Below are 19,735 nucleotides of genomic sequence, written 5' to 3' on the forward strand. Positions count from 1 at the left end.
TCTCTCACACACCATTTTTCTATATATATTTGTCTCTTCATTTCATTTATCTCTACTTCTTCCCTTCCAATCTCTCTATAAAAAATTCTTTAAAAAAATTGCCCTTTTATAAAGAAGAATATGATAGGTAAAATGAGAAGAACAACAAGCACAACAAGGATCACCGTTGATGTGATGATCAATGGAGAAGGAAAACCGTCTGATCTTGATCTTGGTACTAATTATGGATTATATGGTCATGATCATCGACACGTGTCATCAAAATACCACCATAGAAGTTCAAGTTATCAAGGTTTTCATCATCATATAGAAGAAAAAGCTCATTTCTTGACAACTTGTGGACTTTGTAACCATCGATTGACACCTTCTCGTGATATCTACATGTATAGGTAATTATATATATATGTATATATACTGACAGTGTAATGATTTTATTTTTTTTATGTTATAGTGTATTTTAGTAACATCAACATGTTTAGTGTGATTTTATAAGTGATGTTAGGATCGAGAGAATAGTGTATATGCAGTCTTAATCTTATCTTGTGAACAGGGGTGTAATTATGTTATAGTCAGGGTGTCTAATTGGATATCTTTTATTGGAAAATAATATTGTATATATAAGTAAATTAATACACGAAGTGATTAACATATTCTGGACACTCTTGATAGAATAAGGTGTTGTAGCCTAGTGATTTTAGATACCTTGAAAGAGTATGTGCTTAGCTAGGGTGCTATGTGTTTAAATCTCACTAGCAACACTTTTTATATTTCACTTTTTAGATACCTTTCGTGAAATTCCTAGCTCCGCCACCGAATAAAGAAAGAGAAATTGTTTCCGATAAATCCTTTATCTAAGTAACGCATGTAAAAAAATACAAAAAAGGAATTCAATAATGAAATAGTCATACTAAAAATAATGAAGAAAAGAATATCAACAATAATGTTATAACCTAAGCATATAATAAAAACAACAGGTAGTAAAAAAAATCAAAAAGTAAGATAGAGTATAATTTTCATTATATCGAACTGCCAAGAGTTTATTAAAAATACACCTTTTTCTAAATTGTTGAAAATATATCTAAAAGACTATTTTGAATTTACCTTTCAAATGAGGGATCATTTTTGTCATTTTCTTATTTGATTTATTGCATTATTATGTAGTAGGTATGAAGAATTCATTTTAAAATATTTGTGGGGCAACAATTATTGACATATACTTGGTATATATTATACTATCACATTTTATATTATTGATCATCTCAACATTTTAGATAATTAATCAAATTGTTGATTAATATTCTTCAATTTCTTTACACCTAATCCCTTTTATATCGGTCACGTATAAAATTATACTAAATATATTATTTTTGTTCATGAACAGGGGTGATACAGCATTTTGTAGTATGGAGTGTAGGGAACAACAAATGAAAAGTGATAAAAGAAAAGAGAAATTAAAGCTTCTTGTCCTTAAAAAGAAGAATGAAAATTATCAAAATTACTCAGAATTGCCCTTTGCTAACTCTGAAAATTCTGGCAAGACTAAAACTATTGCAGCAGCTTGAAGGGTAATTTTGGAAAAGAAAAAAGAGAAGAGAAGAAAATGATGTGTATTTATATTTAAGTAGAAAAGAAATAACTTAATTTGTATATATTAGTGTAATTTAACTTGCTATGAAATGTTTATTGTGTTATTTTTCAGGTAAAAGTTTTAATATCGTGTTCCGTTCATTTTTACTTGTTCAGTATTGAAATGACACACTCCTTAAAGAACAATAAGCAAAGGAAAATAATGAGTTTACTATATCACCTTTTAAATTTAATAAATTCAATATTTTATGAAATGACTATAATTAATAATTAGGAAAAGTTAGGAATTACTTGATAAATGAATCTCTTGATTTTTTTTAACTAGACAAATAAATTTAGTATATTGGATTGATACGATAAAGTCGATATGTAATGACCCGGAAAATCATTTTTAGGAATTTTGAACTATTTGTTAACTTTAATTAATTAGTTGAGGGGGAATTGTGGATAATTAACTTAAGTGATAGTTAATGGGTTAAAGTGATCATATATTTAAGACCCTATACCATTTGTTCCATATAATTAAATTAAGTTAGTGAATTGTTTTTCACTTTTAATACATAATTAATAATTCTTTATAGAAAAAAAATAAAAATCTAACCCTAGAGGGAGACTCACTTTTGCGGCTTCAACAAGAAACTGACGAATACGGGTAATTCCAATCAAACTTCAAGCTTTGTTTATGTATATGTGATTGTTGGAAGTGAATAGCTTATTGTAATTTGTATTCAATGGATTCTTTATAGACATAGATGAGATTTCAAAAAAAAAGAAAAAAGAATGGTAAGTGGAATATATCTGTTGCACCGTGCACAAATTTTAATGAANTTTCTTATTTGATTTATTGCATTATTATGTAGTAGGTATGAAGAATTCATTTAAAAATATTTGTGGGGCAACAATTATTGACATATACTTGGTATATATTATACTATCACATTTTATATTATTGATCATCTCAACATTTTAGATAATTAATCAAATTGTTGATTAATATTCTTCAATTTCTTTACACCTAATCCCTTTTATATCGGTCACGTATAAAATTATACTAAATATATTATTTTTGTTCATGAACAGGGGTGATACAGCATTTTGTAGTATGGAGTGTAGGGAACAACAAATGAAAAGTGATAAAAGAAAAGAGAAATTAAAGCTTCTTGTCCTTAAAAAGAAGAATGAAAATTATCAAAATTACTCAGAATTGCCCTTTGCTAACTCTGAAAATTCTGGCAAGACTAAAACTATTGCAGCAGCTTGAAGGGTAATTTTGGAAAAGAAAGGAGAGAAGAGAAGAACATGATGTGTATTTATTAATAATTAAGTAGAAAAGAAACAACTTCATTTGTATATATTAGTGTAATTTAAATGTTTATAGTGTTATTTTTCAGGTAAAAGCTTTAATAACGCGTTCTCTTCATTTTTATTTGTTCAGTATTGAAATGACACACTCCTTAAAGAATAATAAACAAAGAAAAATAATAAGTTTACTATATCACCTTTTAAATATAATAAATTTAATATTTTGTGAAATGACTATAATTAATAATTAGAAAAAGTTAGAAATTACGTGATAAATGAATCTCTTGATTTTTTTTAACTCGACTAATAAATTGAGTATATTGGATAGGTATGATATAGTCGATAGAGGGAGTAATTAATTACATATTTTAACTTATATTCCTTTTAGACGTAATGAGCTCTTGTTCACTTGTATTTTGAATAGAAGAAAATGTCATTTTCAAATCTCTATGGTGTAAAAATGAAGATCATGTACGAACCATTTACACAATGTAAAGAAAAAAAAATGATCTTTTCAGATCTCCTATAATGCCACTTAATTTATTGTTTCGTTGGCAAGTTTGGGATAACTTATTTCGAGATTAATAATTAGCACCGGAATAAGTCATTCCTCTCCTTGGGTGGTATAGTAATCCCGAGATAACTTATTCCAGGATAAAATAAGTAAATGATAAAAATATCCCTTTAAACCCTTTCTATACCTCACTTTTCACATTTATGAAGGATATTTTTGTAAACAAATAAATTGTTTTTAAAATTCATTATTTTAAATACAACAAACCAAACGTTCAATAAAAAAATAATTTTAGCATAACTTATCTCATCATAACTTAAATTCAAACAAAACGACTCCTTAAATGTTTACTTTGTCAAAGATGTACTTGTATATTTACCTTATATAAGTGATCTAATTGTGTAAAAATATTGTATATTGTTATAGTGGTGGAACCAAGAATTTAACAAAGGATATGGAGTTTTTCTTCTCAATTATGCTACGGAGGTGTAAAATTAAATATGCACCCATAATAACTACTAACCTCCGCTTAATGTGGCTACACCTTGTTAGGACATACAACTTAAACTCTTAGAAATAAAGGGGAAAATGTGAATTACTAAATCAAAATTTAAATCACCATGTTGTATTTTTTTTTTTCAATAGAAACAAGATGTTGCTGGCTTTCTGAGCTAAAGCAACCAACAATACAATTTGGAGATAAGAGGGCCAAAAACATTAAGAAAATAAGTTACAATAAACAAGACTTTGGCCCTTTTAAGCTCTCCTACACTTCACAATCATGCCACACTTTACTTAATTATATGATGATGAGAAAATAGAAAACAGAAAATATAAGATATAAAAGGGAAAAATAAATAAATAGAGAATGGATCTTTTCTACAAATGCAACTGCACTTGAGTTGAGTTCCATTCTCTTCTAGTAATTTCTTTCATCTGCATATATTTTCATTTGTATTCCAAAATCATGTTGTTCTCTGGTGCCAAACCAACACAAGCTCTCATTATGTTCTCAAGCATTGACCTCTGTTTTGAAAGGGCATTCACCACTGGAGTACCTGGTGGTACCTGTTTTCCAATTCACAACAACAGTTAATAAAAGAAAAATCGCGTTCGTGCAGGCTCACTGAAAAATTGTTACTAAGAGGATCAACAGATTACAAGCAAAAAGAAGAATAGAGCTAAATGATCAAGAACAATCTGAATTGGTAATTAAGTAAGAAAATGGTTCTAATGGAACTAACTGTATATCTGCTCGCATACATAAGGAAACGTTCTATCCTTTTGCAAAACCTGTTCATGTCTGTGTCGCTCGGACTCTCCAAAATGATGTCACGCTCATGCCGGATCCTCCAATACTTCTGAAGGATCCAACACGCACTTTTGGAAGAGACCGAGCAACATAAACAATACCCTTTGTGATCCCCATGTGAAGTCTTATTTAGTTTGTTGTGACCTTTGAATATTTTTTAGACTATGTCCATATGGAGATAATAATAATAACTGCTTTTGTGTTGGCATCATTTCTAATTTATCTGTGGACCACAGATTGCTCTGGTCATTTACTTTAAATGAATGAAAGAAACCAACTACTTCACATCAGCTATAGCTCTAGCACATGCTCTGACCAAACTAAGACAACTTTTTCGTCTACACTTGATAATTGCACAATCTTAACTTTTTAGCTATTTGCTCAGACTCTTCAAAAATTCCAACGGTTGTCTTTTGCATCCTCCCAAAGTAGCGTATTTTTGGAGGATCCTACACGACTGTGGCAATATTTTTGGAGAGTCTGAGCAACATAGTTTTTGAGTTTATTTGAACATAATAAAAATAACCTTCATAGAAACTTTACCAGGGGAGCCTTGGTGAGGTAGCTGAGAATAGTAGACACAGGGTGGAAGGAGTGGAACTTCCCCTGAAAACAGAATCACTTCTCATCAGAACAATCACACAACATTTAAGGGTACACACAACGTGACGAAGTGTAAATCTTTGAAGACATTGAGAAAGAAACTGACCTCCCCTTCAGCTTTGAGCTGAATGCGAGTGCTGAGTTCAGCGAGAAGGACCAAGTCCAAGATAATTGGAGCTGCCAAAAGAGAGTCCTCACAAGTGTTGTGCATAACTATGGTGCTCTTTCCGCCCATGAAAATCTCTGACATGTACTCATCCATTGCCCTCTTGCTGTCTCCAACATATGGAACATACTGAAATACAAAATCAAACATTCATTTAGACAAATTAATATGCCTGTTTATGTACATTAACTTTAACTTTCTCACGTTATATTATTACCTTGATCACAACGACATGGTCAGGGTGCTCGCCAGATTCATAGAGAATGGAGTTGCTAGCAACCATGTCATCAACAACATTACTTTTTGAGATCTCCTTAGACCGGAAGGTTTGAGGAGCAGAAAGATTCATTCCGTCATTGTTACCCAAGTGATTGTAGCTCACTATTGACGTTGGCTGTAATACAAACACCACGACTTTCAGCACGGCTATACTATTTCTCAATAAAGAAACTCCATCTTCAAATGACAAGTATGCTTATGTAAGTGCTTCAACAGTTAAACATTCTACCAGAATTAACAGCAAAAGGCATACCTTAATACCAGCTCCAACAAGGAAATCAACCAACACGGACTTCATCTTGGTTTGACCACTCTTAAAGTCATCACCACCAATTAAAGTGTTTCTCTTTATGGCCAAATCAATAAGACCTGAGAAATTGTATCAGAAGAAAATACTTAAAAATTATAGAAGCTAAGCTATAGCTAGTCCTCAGCAGCAATTACACTTTCAATAATTCATTACAATTGTAACCGAGATTCCAGACCTGGAACAAAAGTGTTTTGAGGGCTTCCGTTGATGAAAGGCACATTTTCCAGAATACAAGCAATAGCATGCAATGTAGAAGGAGATATTTCTGCCTCATTTCTATCCACAGCAGCTAAAAGGTTTTCCATGGTATCGTTAAGGCCAACAACCACATTGCTGTACCTTTCGGTGTTGGCAGTCCATAGAACCACTATCTTGTCTACCTTGTTCTTCTCCTTGAACTCCCTAAATTACCAAGAAGACATGTTATTTACACTCTAAATTAAAAATCACATCATTTTCCCAGAAAAAACAGACAACTTTGTTCAAGATTGAAGACAGTTAATCAAGATTATAACTTTTACCTAATATCTTTAACAATTTGATCAACTTGTTCTTTCTTGGTTCCTTTGATCACGTTGTTGGCACGTGCTTCTTGGTTAGCAGCAATGAAGTCAGGGTCATAGATACCAGGAAGAGGAACCATGGATTCCATGTAGGGCCTCAGCTGCTTTTGCAGATCAACTTCAAAAACCTTAGCCCTGACCATGGCATCTGCCAAATTCATGTTGCTAATGTCCCATCCTCCAAATACTACGTCGTCTGGGTTGACCTATATCACCATCAGATCAAATATATCAGTGTGAATCTAACTTCATGTCATTTAAACAGTAATTACAGGTTATAAGACAGAGCAACTTTCCATGACTAATGCTATAAAGAGTTCGTTAAACTGTCTGGGTCATTTGGTTGCAAGCATAACAGATAATAATCCCGGAACAAAAGGAGATTATTTTAACATGTGTTTGGTTAAACTTTTGATCCGGTAAACGTAATCCCAGGATTATTATCCCTTACATCTCTTCTTTTAGTCCAATGAACCAAATATTTATCAGTACAAGTATATCAACTAAATATTCAATCACATCAACCCCTATAATATAATTATCATGCAGGGGCGAACCTAACATTTCAATTACGAGTTCAGTAGAACCCACTAACTTTGATACAAACCCTGTCTTTGTGTTAAAATATCCACTTAATATGTATAAGTCATTTATCAAAAACCCCATAACTTTCTCCTTTTCGATTCTAGAACTCATAAATTCAAAATCCTACCTCCGCATAACTTGTTCACAAACCAAACAACCCGGAAAGTGCTTAAGTATATCCTCTTAGTATTTAACTATCCATAAAGCCACATAAAGTAACTTTACTAAAGGCAAATTAACCAATTTGGGAATTAGAATAACAGCTGGTTAACTATCTGAACTTTCAGCTTATTAGCGAGGATTCGATTCTAAACCTTATACTCCCCCACCTCCACACCCCATTCCCCCAATTTTGAAAACACAAAACAAAACAAGGTGAGTACCATGGGAAGGAGGCTCTTGAAGGGTGCATAGATCTCTTCGCCATTGTAAGACCCAACTCGAATTGTTGATGCCTGAGTAAGAGACCCAAAATAATTGGCTTGCTGCACTTTTTCTTTCGTTGCCCATGAAATTCCTCTGCCATAAACAATCAAAACCCATAATTTAGAATCCCAAAATCTCATTACAAAATCAACATAAAATTAGATTTTCAAAACAAAAAAAAAAACTCACTCTCGATTCGCAATAACACCTCCAGTCAATGTTGAACCATTGTTTCCTCCCCATCCGACAAGCATAACCCTAAAAAACAAATCCACAAATTAATCATCCAATCTCATTTTTTTTTTAAATCTGAGAAAAATGAAGAAACTTACCCTAATTTTGGCACATGGGTATCAGTTTTGAATTCATATTTGACAGATTTAGGCTTAACAATCCATTGATAAGTTCCATTTCTCTCTTCATGAACAAGCTCGGTGGTTTCATAATCATAAACAGAGTGAATTTCATTCTCTATATACTTCACATTTGGGCTTTCCACCTTAAAATTTTCAATAAACATCTTGACCAAAAAGCAGAGAAATTATTCAATTTAGAAGAAGAACAAGTGTTCAAGAATCTATTTTGCTTATAAAATATTTGCTGCCATGGAAGTGTATATATAGAGAAAAATACAAGTGGCACTTTATTAGTGGAATCCCACTATAAAATTAAAGCTTAGCCATGCAAAATATTTGATATACCAAGAGCCTTTCTTTTTGTATTTTCACCGTCGAAGTCAGCGTTGAAGCTCTGACTAAATTTGAATCATGTATTTTAGAATTTATTTAGCGGTGATACTTCCAACAAATACCTAAAGCCTTTTAGTAATAATTTATTCACACATGATGTTTACGTCATATTGCATATTTGTATATATATGTTTTGTGTTTAAACATGGTAAGCTAAATATGCGATTCACCTAATTAAATTATTTAATTAAAAAAATTTAACATGATTTGGTGTAAATATGGAATGTGGGTAAATGAACGCAATAAGTTTTGTTTAGGTTGTATATTTATATTAAGAAATTCATTAAAAATATTATATATAACTATTTAATTGTGAATCTAATAACTATGATAACTATGAATTTGATGACAAGTTTAGAATTGAAATCTCTACTTTCGTATCTATCAGCCTTTTGCCCTTTTGTCTTGTAAGTTCAATAATGAAAATATACTTACATAATCAGTGAGGTAATTATACGCAAATATTTGTAACAGATACTAATTGATAACTTGATGAAATTAGTATTTTTTTTGTCTCAATTTATATAAGGTAATTTGACTTGAAATGGAGTTTAAGAAGAAAAAAAAATTTTGAAACTTGTTCCGATTTATGTGATTACATTTCTTGGTCCAAAAAGAATAGAACTTTCTAATTTTGAAAATAATTTGACTTAAATTTTTCATTTTATTCTTAATGAGAAGTTACTCCTGCCACATGAATGTTAACAAATGCTTATGCTCAAGTTTATAAAATCTTATAATCACACAAATATAATGACATGTTTATAGTTACAAGTTTTGAAAGTGTAGTATTTTTTCTTAAACTCCGGCCATTTAAATTTTGCCACATAAATTAAAATAAAGAATTTATCTCTTTATGTTATCAAAGATTAATATTGACTAATAGTGTATTTAAAAAATGTTTTTTCTGTATATAATTTGAAATCTTTTTTTTATTTTATTTTATTGGAGTGAGAAACATGTGGGTTAGGTTTCTTGCGTGGCTTAGTGTTGTAAAGTTGCTCTGAAGATTTTTAATTAGCTGTTTTATTTGGTATTTTTGTTAATAATAGTAATATTAAACATAATGTTATACTTAAATATGAGTTCAATTATAGTTACTCATGTGCACGACAGGGGATTTTGGTTAATTATTTGAAGAATAATATCAAAATTAGATTTTATTTCGAGATTGAATCTAGTATTTTAATCAGCAAGTGTGTGGCATTTTTATTGTATTAAGGTGTGGTTGAACATGCCATTCCAAATTAAGATTTTAAAATTTTAATTTTAATTATTTTTAAAATATATTTTTTTATTTTTAGCGTGTTACCTCGATTAGCAAAGGGTCGGAAAAACTTTCTATCGATTTCACATTGTAATTTACGAAAGAAATAGTCTCTTCCTAAAGCACTAGAATCTTATTACACAAGCATATCTTGACTATAAAAACATAGAATGAATGAGACATTCTATATTCTAATCTTTCTTTGAGTTATACTCGTTCGAACTAGACTCATAATTAAAGCACTTAACTAGATATCTAGAATTATTATTTTTTATAATAATTATTATGGAGTATTTCGAAGTTGTAACTTAACTTAGGGCAAAGAAAATGGGGCCCTATACCTTCAAGTTTATCGTACATCTATCCCTTATGTTAGACGACCTTGATATTTCATTACATTCTATTATCGTTGTTTGCTAGAATAAAAAGTTGTTTATTGAACTTTTAAATAAAACTTTAACATCAAGTCCAATTAATTGAACCTTATAAATTTTTTATATCTGAAATAGAAGAAAAAATGACTGAACTTTAATGCGTTCATAAACTATGGTCATAGTTCAATATATATTTGAATTTTCTCCATATTAAATTTCAGACATAATATAATATATCTAAAATTATCACAAAATGAATAACTAAAAGTATAAAATTTCAGACTTTATATGGTCTTACATCTTTTGTGGGCTTCATCCACACACTTGGCAAATTAGAAAATAGAAAGGATCATTCTTCAACATTTTGGGCTTCAATATTGAGCTCAAAAAGTATATGTACCATGTGTGTTTTAATTTGTGTAATTTCTTGCGAAGCTTTTCATTTTTCTCTTTCATTTCGAATAATTTTTTTCTTCAAGTTTCTTGTGATCCTTTTTTAGAAGCTTATCAAACTAAAATATGTCAGTCCTTGACCTGTCTTNCCCCCCCCCCCCCCCCCCCCCCCCTAAGGGATTTAATATCTTCGCTAAAGTTTATCCCACCACCTCTCATGTGCAAATAAAAATTATCCTTACGTATCACGTAAAGATTTTCATTTTCTCTTTCATTGCAAATAAAATGAAATGCCTTGTGAAGCTTTTTATTTTTCTCTTTCATTGCAAATAAAATTTCTCATAAGTATCACGTGCATCCTTCTTTAGAAGCCTACCAATAGATCATTGTTAGTCCTTGACATGCCATTTATGTCACATAAGCGAAGTTGAAGTTCCCTCTAAGGTTTGTTACATCACCTAATTAAGAGAGAGTTCGACTTTTAAATTATACTTGTCACCATTCAAATCCATGACACGTATTGTCTGTTTTAATAATCCATTAGATTTCACAAATTTCCTTTTTGAACTACACAATCATATAACTCAAAATCGTGTGGGTAACATGTGAATTTGTATTATACTCGCTTAAAATATAACATGCACTATTCTTTAAAAAAAATTCATACACAACTACGTACACATCACAAATGAATCATACCAAACTATGAATACGAATACCTTAGAACAAAGTATTTAAGAAAATTGACGTATGTGCCAAAAATTGGTATTATTCATAGTAAATTGGCAAGCATATACATATGGTCATAAAAGTATTATTGAAAGTTACTCAATAATGGACTTATCATTCACCATGAGTCCATGACATAATTGGGTCAACATTATCACTAAAATCCAAATGGACAAACATCAATTTCCTCAACAAGTAATAACCACTAATTAACTTCACGGAAAATATAATTGGCAAGACAGATTTTTGGCACGAAATGACATGAGCAACAAAAATCAGGTATTTTCATAATTTTGGTGAAAAGTTAAGGACATTTGGATAAATTTATTTATTTCGTGTACCTAAATTACCCTCAAAAGTAAAACCACTTTTAATACTTTTAAGAAAAATTTTATTATGTGTGAGGTCCTTTCATATTTTGCCAGGTGGAAATTGGGTCCCACTAAAAAAAAAGCTAAAAGGCTCCATTTCTTTATTATTTTTCTCCAATTCCATATCTTCTTCTTCTTTTCCGTGTCGTTTTGTAATTTTATTATTTTTCGTATTAATTAGTTTATTTATCAAATGCTGAAATTTAATTATTTTTAGTGGAATTAGCCGTGGTTTAGTTTGGATAATTTTTTTATTAAATAAATTAATTTGATTTTTGAAATGTTGAAATTAAGTCAAATTAATTAAGTCAATTTTTTTATCACTTTAATTTAAATTTTTTTTCTATTTGGTTTTGGTTGATAATTTGATTTTTCAAACGTTGAAATTAAGTCAATTTTTTTATCACTTTAATTTTTATTTTATTTTTTCTATTTGGTTTTGGTCGATTAGAATATATATGATAATGTAAGAAATTGATCTAATTATATATAGGATCCTTCAAAAAATGTATGCATTATCTAAGAATTTAATTATTTCTAAGAAATATGATAAATTCGTTCTAAGATTTTATTTTTTTACAAAAAGTTAAAAATTTAGTTCTGATATACTATGTCTTGATGTTGCTTGATTTAAATAAAACTAATCAATTAAAAAGACATAAGTTATTTTGAACATGAAAATTCATTCTTGACATTCTTAAAATAAAAATATAAATTAAAATACGAAGTAAATGCAAATAACTTAGAAATACATGAATAGAACAAAGATTTTTTTAAAAAAATATTTATAACATTTTTTTAATTTTAAAAAAATTTATATATGATGAAAAAGGTTATATTAAAAAATCAATGTATAATCTTTTATAAACAAACACAAAACAAAATATCTAAATTCTCATATTTCGTATATATCATTCTATAAAATACGTACAGAAAAATAAAAGGTTCAAGAAATTAATACGCAAAATTTTACGATTTTTTTATTTGTAATTTCATTACCTTCAATTTCTTCCATTTCATTCAAAAATTAATTCGAAATTTTCGTCACATTCACTTTATTTTTTCTCTCAAATAAATAATACCTAAAATATGCATATTAGACATTTTGGGCAAGTCTTAAAAATTCTTTATAACTCTGACAAATGAAGTAACGTATAGGAGGAAAAAAGAAAGTCGAAGGAATTTTTTTTAAAATGGATGAAAAAGAGTAAGAAGATGAAAGAAAATGAAATAGTTAAGGTATGGATCCCATTTGTTCATTTGGCAGCCAACAAAAGTCTCATACAAGTGGTTTTCTTTTATGGAGGGAAATACAAGTGGTTTTGGAGCCAAAGTGACATTTTCGTCATTTACCCGTGTCTTGGCAATTCGTGCCAAAATTCTGTCTTGCCAATTAGCAGTGCTCTTAACCTCATCCCATTTTATATGTCACATTTTTGTTTTGCACTTGCATTAAAAAATAATGTAACTTTACCCTTCTACCCTTATTTAATTTTTTTGGAACTCAAGTTTTTAATCAATGAATATGAATTAATTTATTTTGATTAATTAATTTAACCAATGAACATGAATCATTTATTTAACTTTTCTAAATTGGTCAAATGTATATTTTCAAGGCAAATAACTCACAAGGGTAAAAAAGGAACAATATGGTAAATTATGCATTGATTTTATTAAATGATCAGTATTATGAATCAACTATTTATAGAAAGTGATGACATATAAAATGAGACAGAGGGAGAAAATATTAAGATATGTGGCCATGTGCTTATTAATGATCAAAGGTTTCATGTTTTTTCCTACACCATAACTATGTATTTTTAGGTCTATGGACTAGGGTTATAGGAGAACTAATTATAGGCTAATTAACATTACTTATAAATGGATACGATCCAATAATTATTTTTTAAAATAATATGCTTCAATAGAGCAAACATGAGAGGATCAATTATATTGATAGATACAAAATAGAAAAATCATTTTAGATAGTTTTAACCAACACCAAGATCATCTTGATCTGTCATGATGTTGACAAAGATTGAGATTTTTTTAAGATCTGATTCGATAGTATATATATCCCTCTTTTATTATTCTTAGATGAATTTCTTATTCTTGATTAAGAAAAAGACTACAGTAATACTATATGTGGGAGAAAACAAATTTTAGGAAGAGAATTTCAATTTTTCTTTTCATTTCTAGAGGTAAAATCACATCACATCACATCACTTTAATTGTTTTTTTAATAAAGGAGGGGAAAGAAGGACCCTAGAGTTTAATTCCTTTTTAAAAAGACTTCTTTAAACAAGATAATAACTCATATATATGGGCACAGTCCTTATATATTTATAGGTTATTGTTCTTTTCTATTTTGTTTGATTTGGACATTTTAGACATGAAATCCCTAAGGTTATCCACCCAAGGGAAGACTCAACTTTTTATAAATGCATTGAGAGACGAATTAAGAATTTGAAACTCTATACGTTTAATTTAAAATTATATCATGATTCATTTAATTTATTTGATTTTAAAAATCAGTTATCTATGTTTATTCGATGAAAATTTTCATATATATACAATATTTGAGTCAAAGACATTGGTTTACATACATAAATTCTTATCTTACACCTTGCATTTGAACTCAGAGTCCATCCTCGATTCTTCATAATTTATTTTGGGGAAATTTTTTCTCACCACACTTGATATTTAAGCGAAAAAGAAAGGTGATGGAAAGATAACTCACATATCTTTTCAAGCTTAGTCCTTACACAAAATTAATAGGGAAAGAAGTCTGATTTACTTTTCTACATTTAAAAAAAGTTCATATTTATCATTCGCTATGCTTGATGAATAAAACACCTCTACATGATATAACATGACATAACATTTAGGTAAGGTACTGAATATCACATGCAAAGTTGTTAAATATTACATAACAACATTTAGGTAATGTAAATATCACATGATATGAGAAATTTGTTCTTTCACTTTTTTTTCCTACTACTAGAAAGAGGGGCTTGTCCAATCGAGAAATAATGAGAAATTTATGCTATAAATATAATGTTCTCATTCTATTCTCATTGAACCAATTTATAAGGAAAATAAATAATGAAAAGTAGATTTTCGCTGAAATATTGAGATTAACTATTGAATATGATTCTTTTCTCGTTAATTCAATTAAAATATCCGTGTGAATAATCACTGAATATTTTTAAGTGGGAAATTTCAAATCGATTTCTAGTTGAGATAGGAAGTTGGTGAGCGTACGTTATAGTTATGGACTTTATGGTTGGTTCAAATTAAGTTCTTTTCAAGGAATTAATTATAGGGACCAATATCATAGGTAAAAGCAGAATTTTAATTTTAAATTTTATAACGATGATTTCAAGTGTTAATAATTAGGTTCTAAACTTAATATTAATGCATATATATTTTTTAACAAAATTATTTTTTCTACTAACAGCTCTTGACAAAAAATACTTCCTAAAATATGTATATTTTAAAATTTTGACCAAATATACCATAAAGGGTTTTTTGTTAATTTCCATTTGAATATGGGTTTATATCCAAATTATAAAATAGTATATATTCTATAGAATAACTTGTATGAGGGTGTGTGAATTTTCATTTGCAGATTATCCAAAATATGCTAATTATTTCATTATTAAGGTTGTGGCTAATTATGAGTTATGAAGTGAACGAAAATCATAAAATACTAATTATGTTCTAATTACTTATATATTATATATATTAGGATTTACTACCATTGTTCCAATTAAATCATTACAAATGTCTAATACTTACTATATAAAATATATAAGTGGGCCCCACCTCCTTCCACTTAAATAATATTTTTCAACCTTATCATGGTAAAAGTTGAATTTATTATCCTTTTCATTTAATTTTATATGATATTATTTTTTCTATAAAATCATTATATATGTTTTAATAATTTAAATTTCAAAAACATTATAATTTAACTTTAAAGATTTTATTTTATCAAAATCTTGTACATTGAAATATATAGTTATGAATTTAAAATATTTTTAAAATCATATAAAAATTTCAATAACTTCTCAAATTCCATAATATAACACTTAAATACTACATATTATATATTAATTACTATACTATAAATGACTTAAATACTCCATATTATCTATTACAATAATTAACAATTATTTGACACTTTAAATTCTATCAATGCCATATAAATTAGGATAAAAAACCTAACATATAATATTTAAATATATTTAAAAATAATATAAGTAATACTATACATTACAATAATTAACAGCTTAATTATTTAAAACTTATATAAAAAATTTAATTGACTCTCTAAATTCTATTGGTACCACATAAAATAGATTATATAATAAACATATATTGTTTGAAATTGACGAAAAAGAAACAATAAATTACAATAATTAATAAAAAAATAGTCCACTCCAAAAAATCTATCAATTAACAACATATATTGTTTGAAATTGACGAAAAAGAAACTATAAATTACAATAATTAACAAAATAAATCTCTCGACTCCAACAAATCTATCAATTAATGCCACATAAATTGGGACATGGCAAATAACATATATTATTAAAAAATTAGGTTCAAAATGTACTATAAAATACAATAATTAACAACTTAATATATTAAAGAGACATATAAAAAATGGTTAATATTTGAAATTCTGCGTGTGCCACATAAATTAGAACAAACAGAGTAATAAATATTATTTTCAAAATTATGTATAAAAAAAAGTACTACAAATCACAATAGCTAACAATTTAAAATATTTTTAAAATCATATAAAAATTTCAATAACTTCTCAAATTCCATAATATAACACTTAAATACTACATATTATATATTAATTACTATACTATAAATGACTTAAATACTCCATATTATCTATTACAATAATTAACAATTATTTGACACTTTAAATTCTATCAATGCCATATAAATTAGGATAAAAAACCTAACATATAATATTTAAATATATTTAAAAATAATATAAGTAATACTATACATTACAATAATTAACAGCTTAATTATTTAAAACTTATATAAAAAATTTAATTGACTCTCTAAATTCTATTGGTACCACATAAAATGGATTATATGATAAACATATATTGTTTGAAATTGACGAAAAAGAAACAATAAATTACAATAATTAATAAAAAAAATAGTCGACGAAATTGACGAAAAACAAATTATAAATTACAATAATTAACAAAATAAATCTCTCGACTCCAACAAATCTATCAATTAATGCCACATAAATTGGGACATGGCAAATAACAGATATTATTAAAAAATTAGGTTCAAAATGTACTATAAAATACAACAATTAACAACTTAATATATTAAAGAGACATATAAAAAAGGGTTAATATTTGAAATTCTGCATCTGCCACATAAATTAGAACAAATAGATTAATAAATATTATTTTCAAAATTATGTTAAAAAAAGTACTACAAATCACAATAGCTAACAATTTAAAATATTTTTAAAATCATATAAAAATTTCAATAACTTCTCAAATTCCATAATATGACATAAATTTAAAAAAAAAGTGTTATAAATCATAATAAATTGTACAATATTTTAATTACTTTAAAGGTATTATAAATTGTAATAAATAATACAACAATTTAAATTACTTAAAATTTAACGACTTAAAAATATTTTTTTAAATGTATTAAAATTTTGGTTAATTGTCAAAACTTTACATGTGCCACATAAATTGGGACATGGAGAGTCACACATATTTTTTTAAAAAAATTACATTAAAAGTATTCTATCAATTAACAACATATATTGTTTGAAATTGACGGAAAAAAAATATAAATTACAATAATTAACAAAATAAATCTCTCGACTCCAACAAATCTTCAATTAATGTCACATAAATTGGGACATGGCAAATAACATATATTATTAAAAAATTAGGTTCAAAATGTACAATAAAATACAATAATTAACAACTTAATATATTAAAGAGACATATAAAAAATGCTTAATATTTAAAATTCTGCGTGTGCCACATAAATTAGAACAAACAGAGTAATAAATATTTTTTTCAAAATTATGTTAAAAAAAAGTACTACAAATCACAATAGCTAAAAATTTAAAATTATTTTTAAAATCATATAAAAATTTCAATAACTTCTCAAATTTCATAATATGACATAAATTAAGATAAAAAATTATATATATATTGGGCCCCGTGCTGGCACGGGGTCCTATATCTAGTATTAATAGAGATAACTAAAGCTAGGTAATTTCTTTCTATTTGTTAAAATTTTGACAATATATTATTTGATATTTGAATTGGTGAAATGTACCTAACTAGTATTAATAATAGTTGAGGTAAACACAAACTGACACGCAAAATCATTTTATATGAAAAATATTCCTTTCTATCCCTTTCCATTTTGCAGATAAAAGAAGGATAGTAAACATTGAATCTGAGTTATTACTTTATCGTTTATAAAGTTCAATTTATAGTCACATGTTTTAATTAAAATAAAATAAAAAATGATTCTAATTTACATTATTCTAGAATAATTAATCTTTTATGCGAATTAATCTTTTATGCCCCCCACCCACCCACCCACCCACACACACTCAATCTTGCAATGAATATGAAGTATTTGCTTTGGTGCATCTTTTTGCTATGCTTTTCGTTGGTAATAACTAACTAAAATGCTTTTTATTTATTTACTATTCGTACAAATTGGATTGCGTTAAGTTGTATTGAGGAAATTATTTCAAATTTGGGAGAAGTATTATTGAAAATATTTTTAAATTTGGTGTGGATTATGAGTTTCATGTTTGAACTATTGACAGTATCCCTCATAAAAAAAAGGGAAACAAAATTAACATGCACATATATAATGATGTTTCTTGAATAGCTTTAATCTCAAATGATGTACCCCTCATAAAAAGGAACTCCATAAAATTAATTGAAAGTTCACGACCCTCAAATTTATTTTGAATTAATCTTGACATAACTAAAATTCATGTTTGATATTTCTTTCGTCTCAATTTATATGACATATTTTCTTTTTAGTCAATCTTAAAAAGAAAAGTTTTCAATATTGTATCATTATATTCCATAAGTTATGCCTCATGTTCTTAAAAAATTTAATCCTAGCTAGACATAAGTTTGATTTACATCCAAGGGTAAATAAAAAAAATCAACATATTCAAAGGGCAAACCATTCAATTAAATGCATCTAAAAAGGAGAAGAAATAATGTAAGTTTTTTCTTTTTTTAATCTTTGAGAAAAGAAATAATTTAAGAAATGACAATTGTTCAATGAATCTAGATTTTCTGTCCCACATGTTTCTTAGGAATTTTCTCATGGATCCATTAAACAAAAATATTTAAACAAATAATTATTATTACAATTTGATTTTTTTAATGCCCACATGTTTAATGGTTGACCTTTATTTTGTAACTACTTCTGTCTTTTTTCAGAACCCAATTACAAAATAAAATAATTAGTATTAGAATTCGTTTCAAGCATTTTAAAACAAGCAAACTAGAAAGAAAAATATCAATAATATGTCATTTTAAATTGAGATAAAGATAGAGGTTTAAATTGAAGTAGGGGAGAAAAATGTTTGGTGATTCTTTTTCGTAAATCAAAATTTAAATAGACGGTAAAATTCGATACTTATATTGGTGAGAGTCGATTATTTCATGAAATAGTTAAAGTACATATAAGATCCTTGATTTCTACTACTTATATTATTTAGAAAACTCTAGATAGAGAGTTAGAGAGAGTATAAATCATATTCACTAGGCGTATTTATTTCTAAATAAATAAATAAATAAATAAATCTATTTTCTAGTCGTATAAACATGAAATGAATATGTATTACTATGATCTTTATCAGTAATTAATTAATGATAATTACTTAATCACCGCTAAATATTTCCTCTGTCCCTATTTACTTATTCATTTTTGCTTGGCACACCTATTAAGAAAAATAATAATTGACATAATAAGTTTACCATTTTACCCCTATTATTTGATAAAATTCAAAAATTAATTTACTTATTAAAGAGGTTCTACCTTTTTCAAAAACATTAACTCTCTAAATAAATTAAGGATATAATACGTAAAAAAAGTATTGTCTTTTCTTGATTTGTCAAAAATGACAAATAAAAATAGACAAGTAAAAAA

General features: G+C 27.5%; 2 protein-coding genes across 3 annotated transcripts; one reads left to right on the top strand and one right to left on the bottom strand.

The window, feature by feature from the left end:
* The first annotated feature begins 69 nt into the window (after positions 1–69).
* On the top strand, positions 70–3,007 carry LOC125867573 (FCS-Like Zinc finger 3-like). Of its 2 annotated transcripts, none has more exons than XM_049548120.1 (2): positions 70–389; positions 2,668–3,007. In XM_049548120.1, the coding sequence occupies exons 1-2, from the start codon at positions 121–123 to the stop codon at positions 2,846–2,848; spliced, it is 450 nt and encodes a 149-aa protein (XP_049404077.1). In that variant the 5' UTR covers positions 70–120; the 3' UTR covers positions 2,849–3,007. The 2 variants fall into 2 exon arrangements, with proteins under 2 accessions (XP_049404077.1, XP_049404076.1); XM_049548119.1 differs by lacking the exon at positions 2,668–3,007 and adding an exon at positions 1,382–1,705 and having other exon boundaries at positions 74–389.
* Positions 3,008–3,998: 991 nt separating this feature from the next.
* On the bottom strand, positions 3,999–8,250 carry LOC125867059 (inositol-3-phosphate synthase-like). The gene is made up of 10 exons (XM_049547477.1): positions 7,980–8,250; positions 7,837–7,905; positions 7,605–7,740; positions 6,595–6,842; positions 6,249–6,475; positions 6,017–6,132; positions 5,702–5,878; positions 5,425–5,613; positions 5,259–5,321; positions 3,999–4,471 (listed from the first exon to the last, which is right to left on the bottom strand). Exons 1-10 carry the CDS (start codon positions 8,165–8,167, stop codon positions 4,352–4,354), a joined length of 1,533 nt encoding a protein of 510 aa, XP_049403434.1. The 5' UTR covers positions 8,168–8,250; the 3' UTR covers positions 3,999–4,351.
* Positions 8,251–19,735: the final 11,485 nt, after the last annotated feature.

Source organism: Solanum stenotomum, chromosome 6 (genome assembly GCF_019186545.1).
Source record: "Solanum stenotomum isolate F172 chromosome 6, ASM1918654v1, whole genome shotgun sequence".
NCBI classification, from domain to species: Eukaryota; Viridiplantae; Streptophyta; class Magnoliopsida; order Solanales; family Solanaceae; genus Solanum; species Solanum stenotomum.

Excerpts from the sequence above, each read along its gene's own strand:
- LOC125867573 (XM_049548120.1), top strand. The coding sequence starts at position 121 with ATGATAGGTAAAATGAGAAGAACAACAAGCACAACAAGGATCACCGTT. Across the intron at positions 390-2,667 it reads CGTGATATCTACATGTATAG|GGGTGATACAGCATTTTGTA; the intron begins GTAATTATATAT and ends GTTCATGAACAG.
- LOC125867059 (XM_049547477.1), bottom strand. The coding sequence starts at position 8,167 with ATGTTTATTGAAAATTTTAAGGTGGAAAGCCCAAATGTGAAGTATATA. Across the intron at positions 6,843-7,604 it reads TCAAGAGCCTCCTTCCCATG|GTCAACCCAGACGACGTAGT; the intron begins GTACTCACCTTG and ends ATGGTGATATAG. Across the intron at positions 6,133-6,248 it reads TCAAAACACTTTTGTTCCAG|GTCTTATTGATTTGGCCATA; the intron begins GTCTGGAATCTC and ends ACAATTTCTCAG.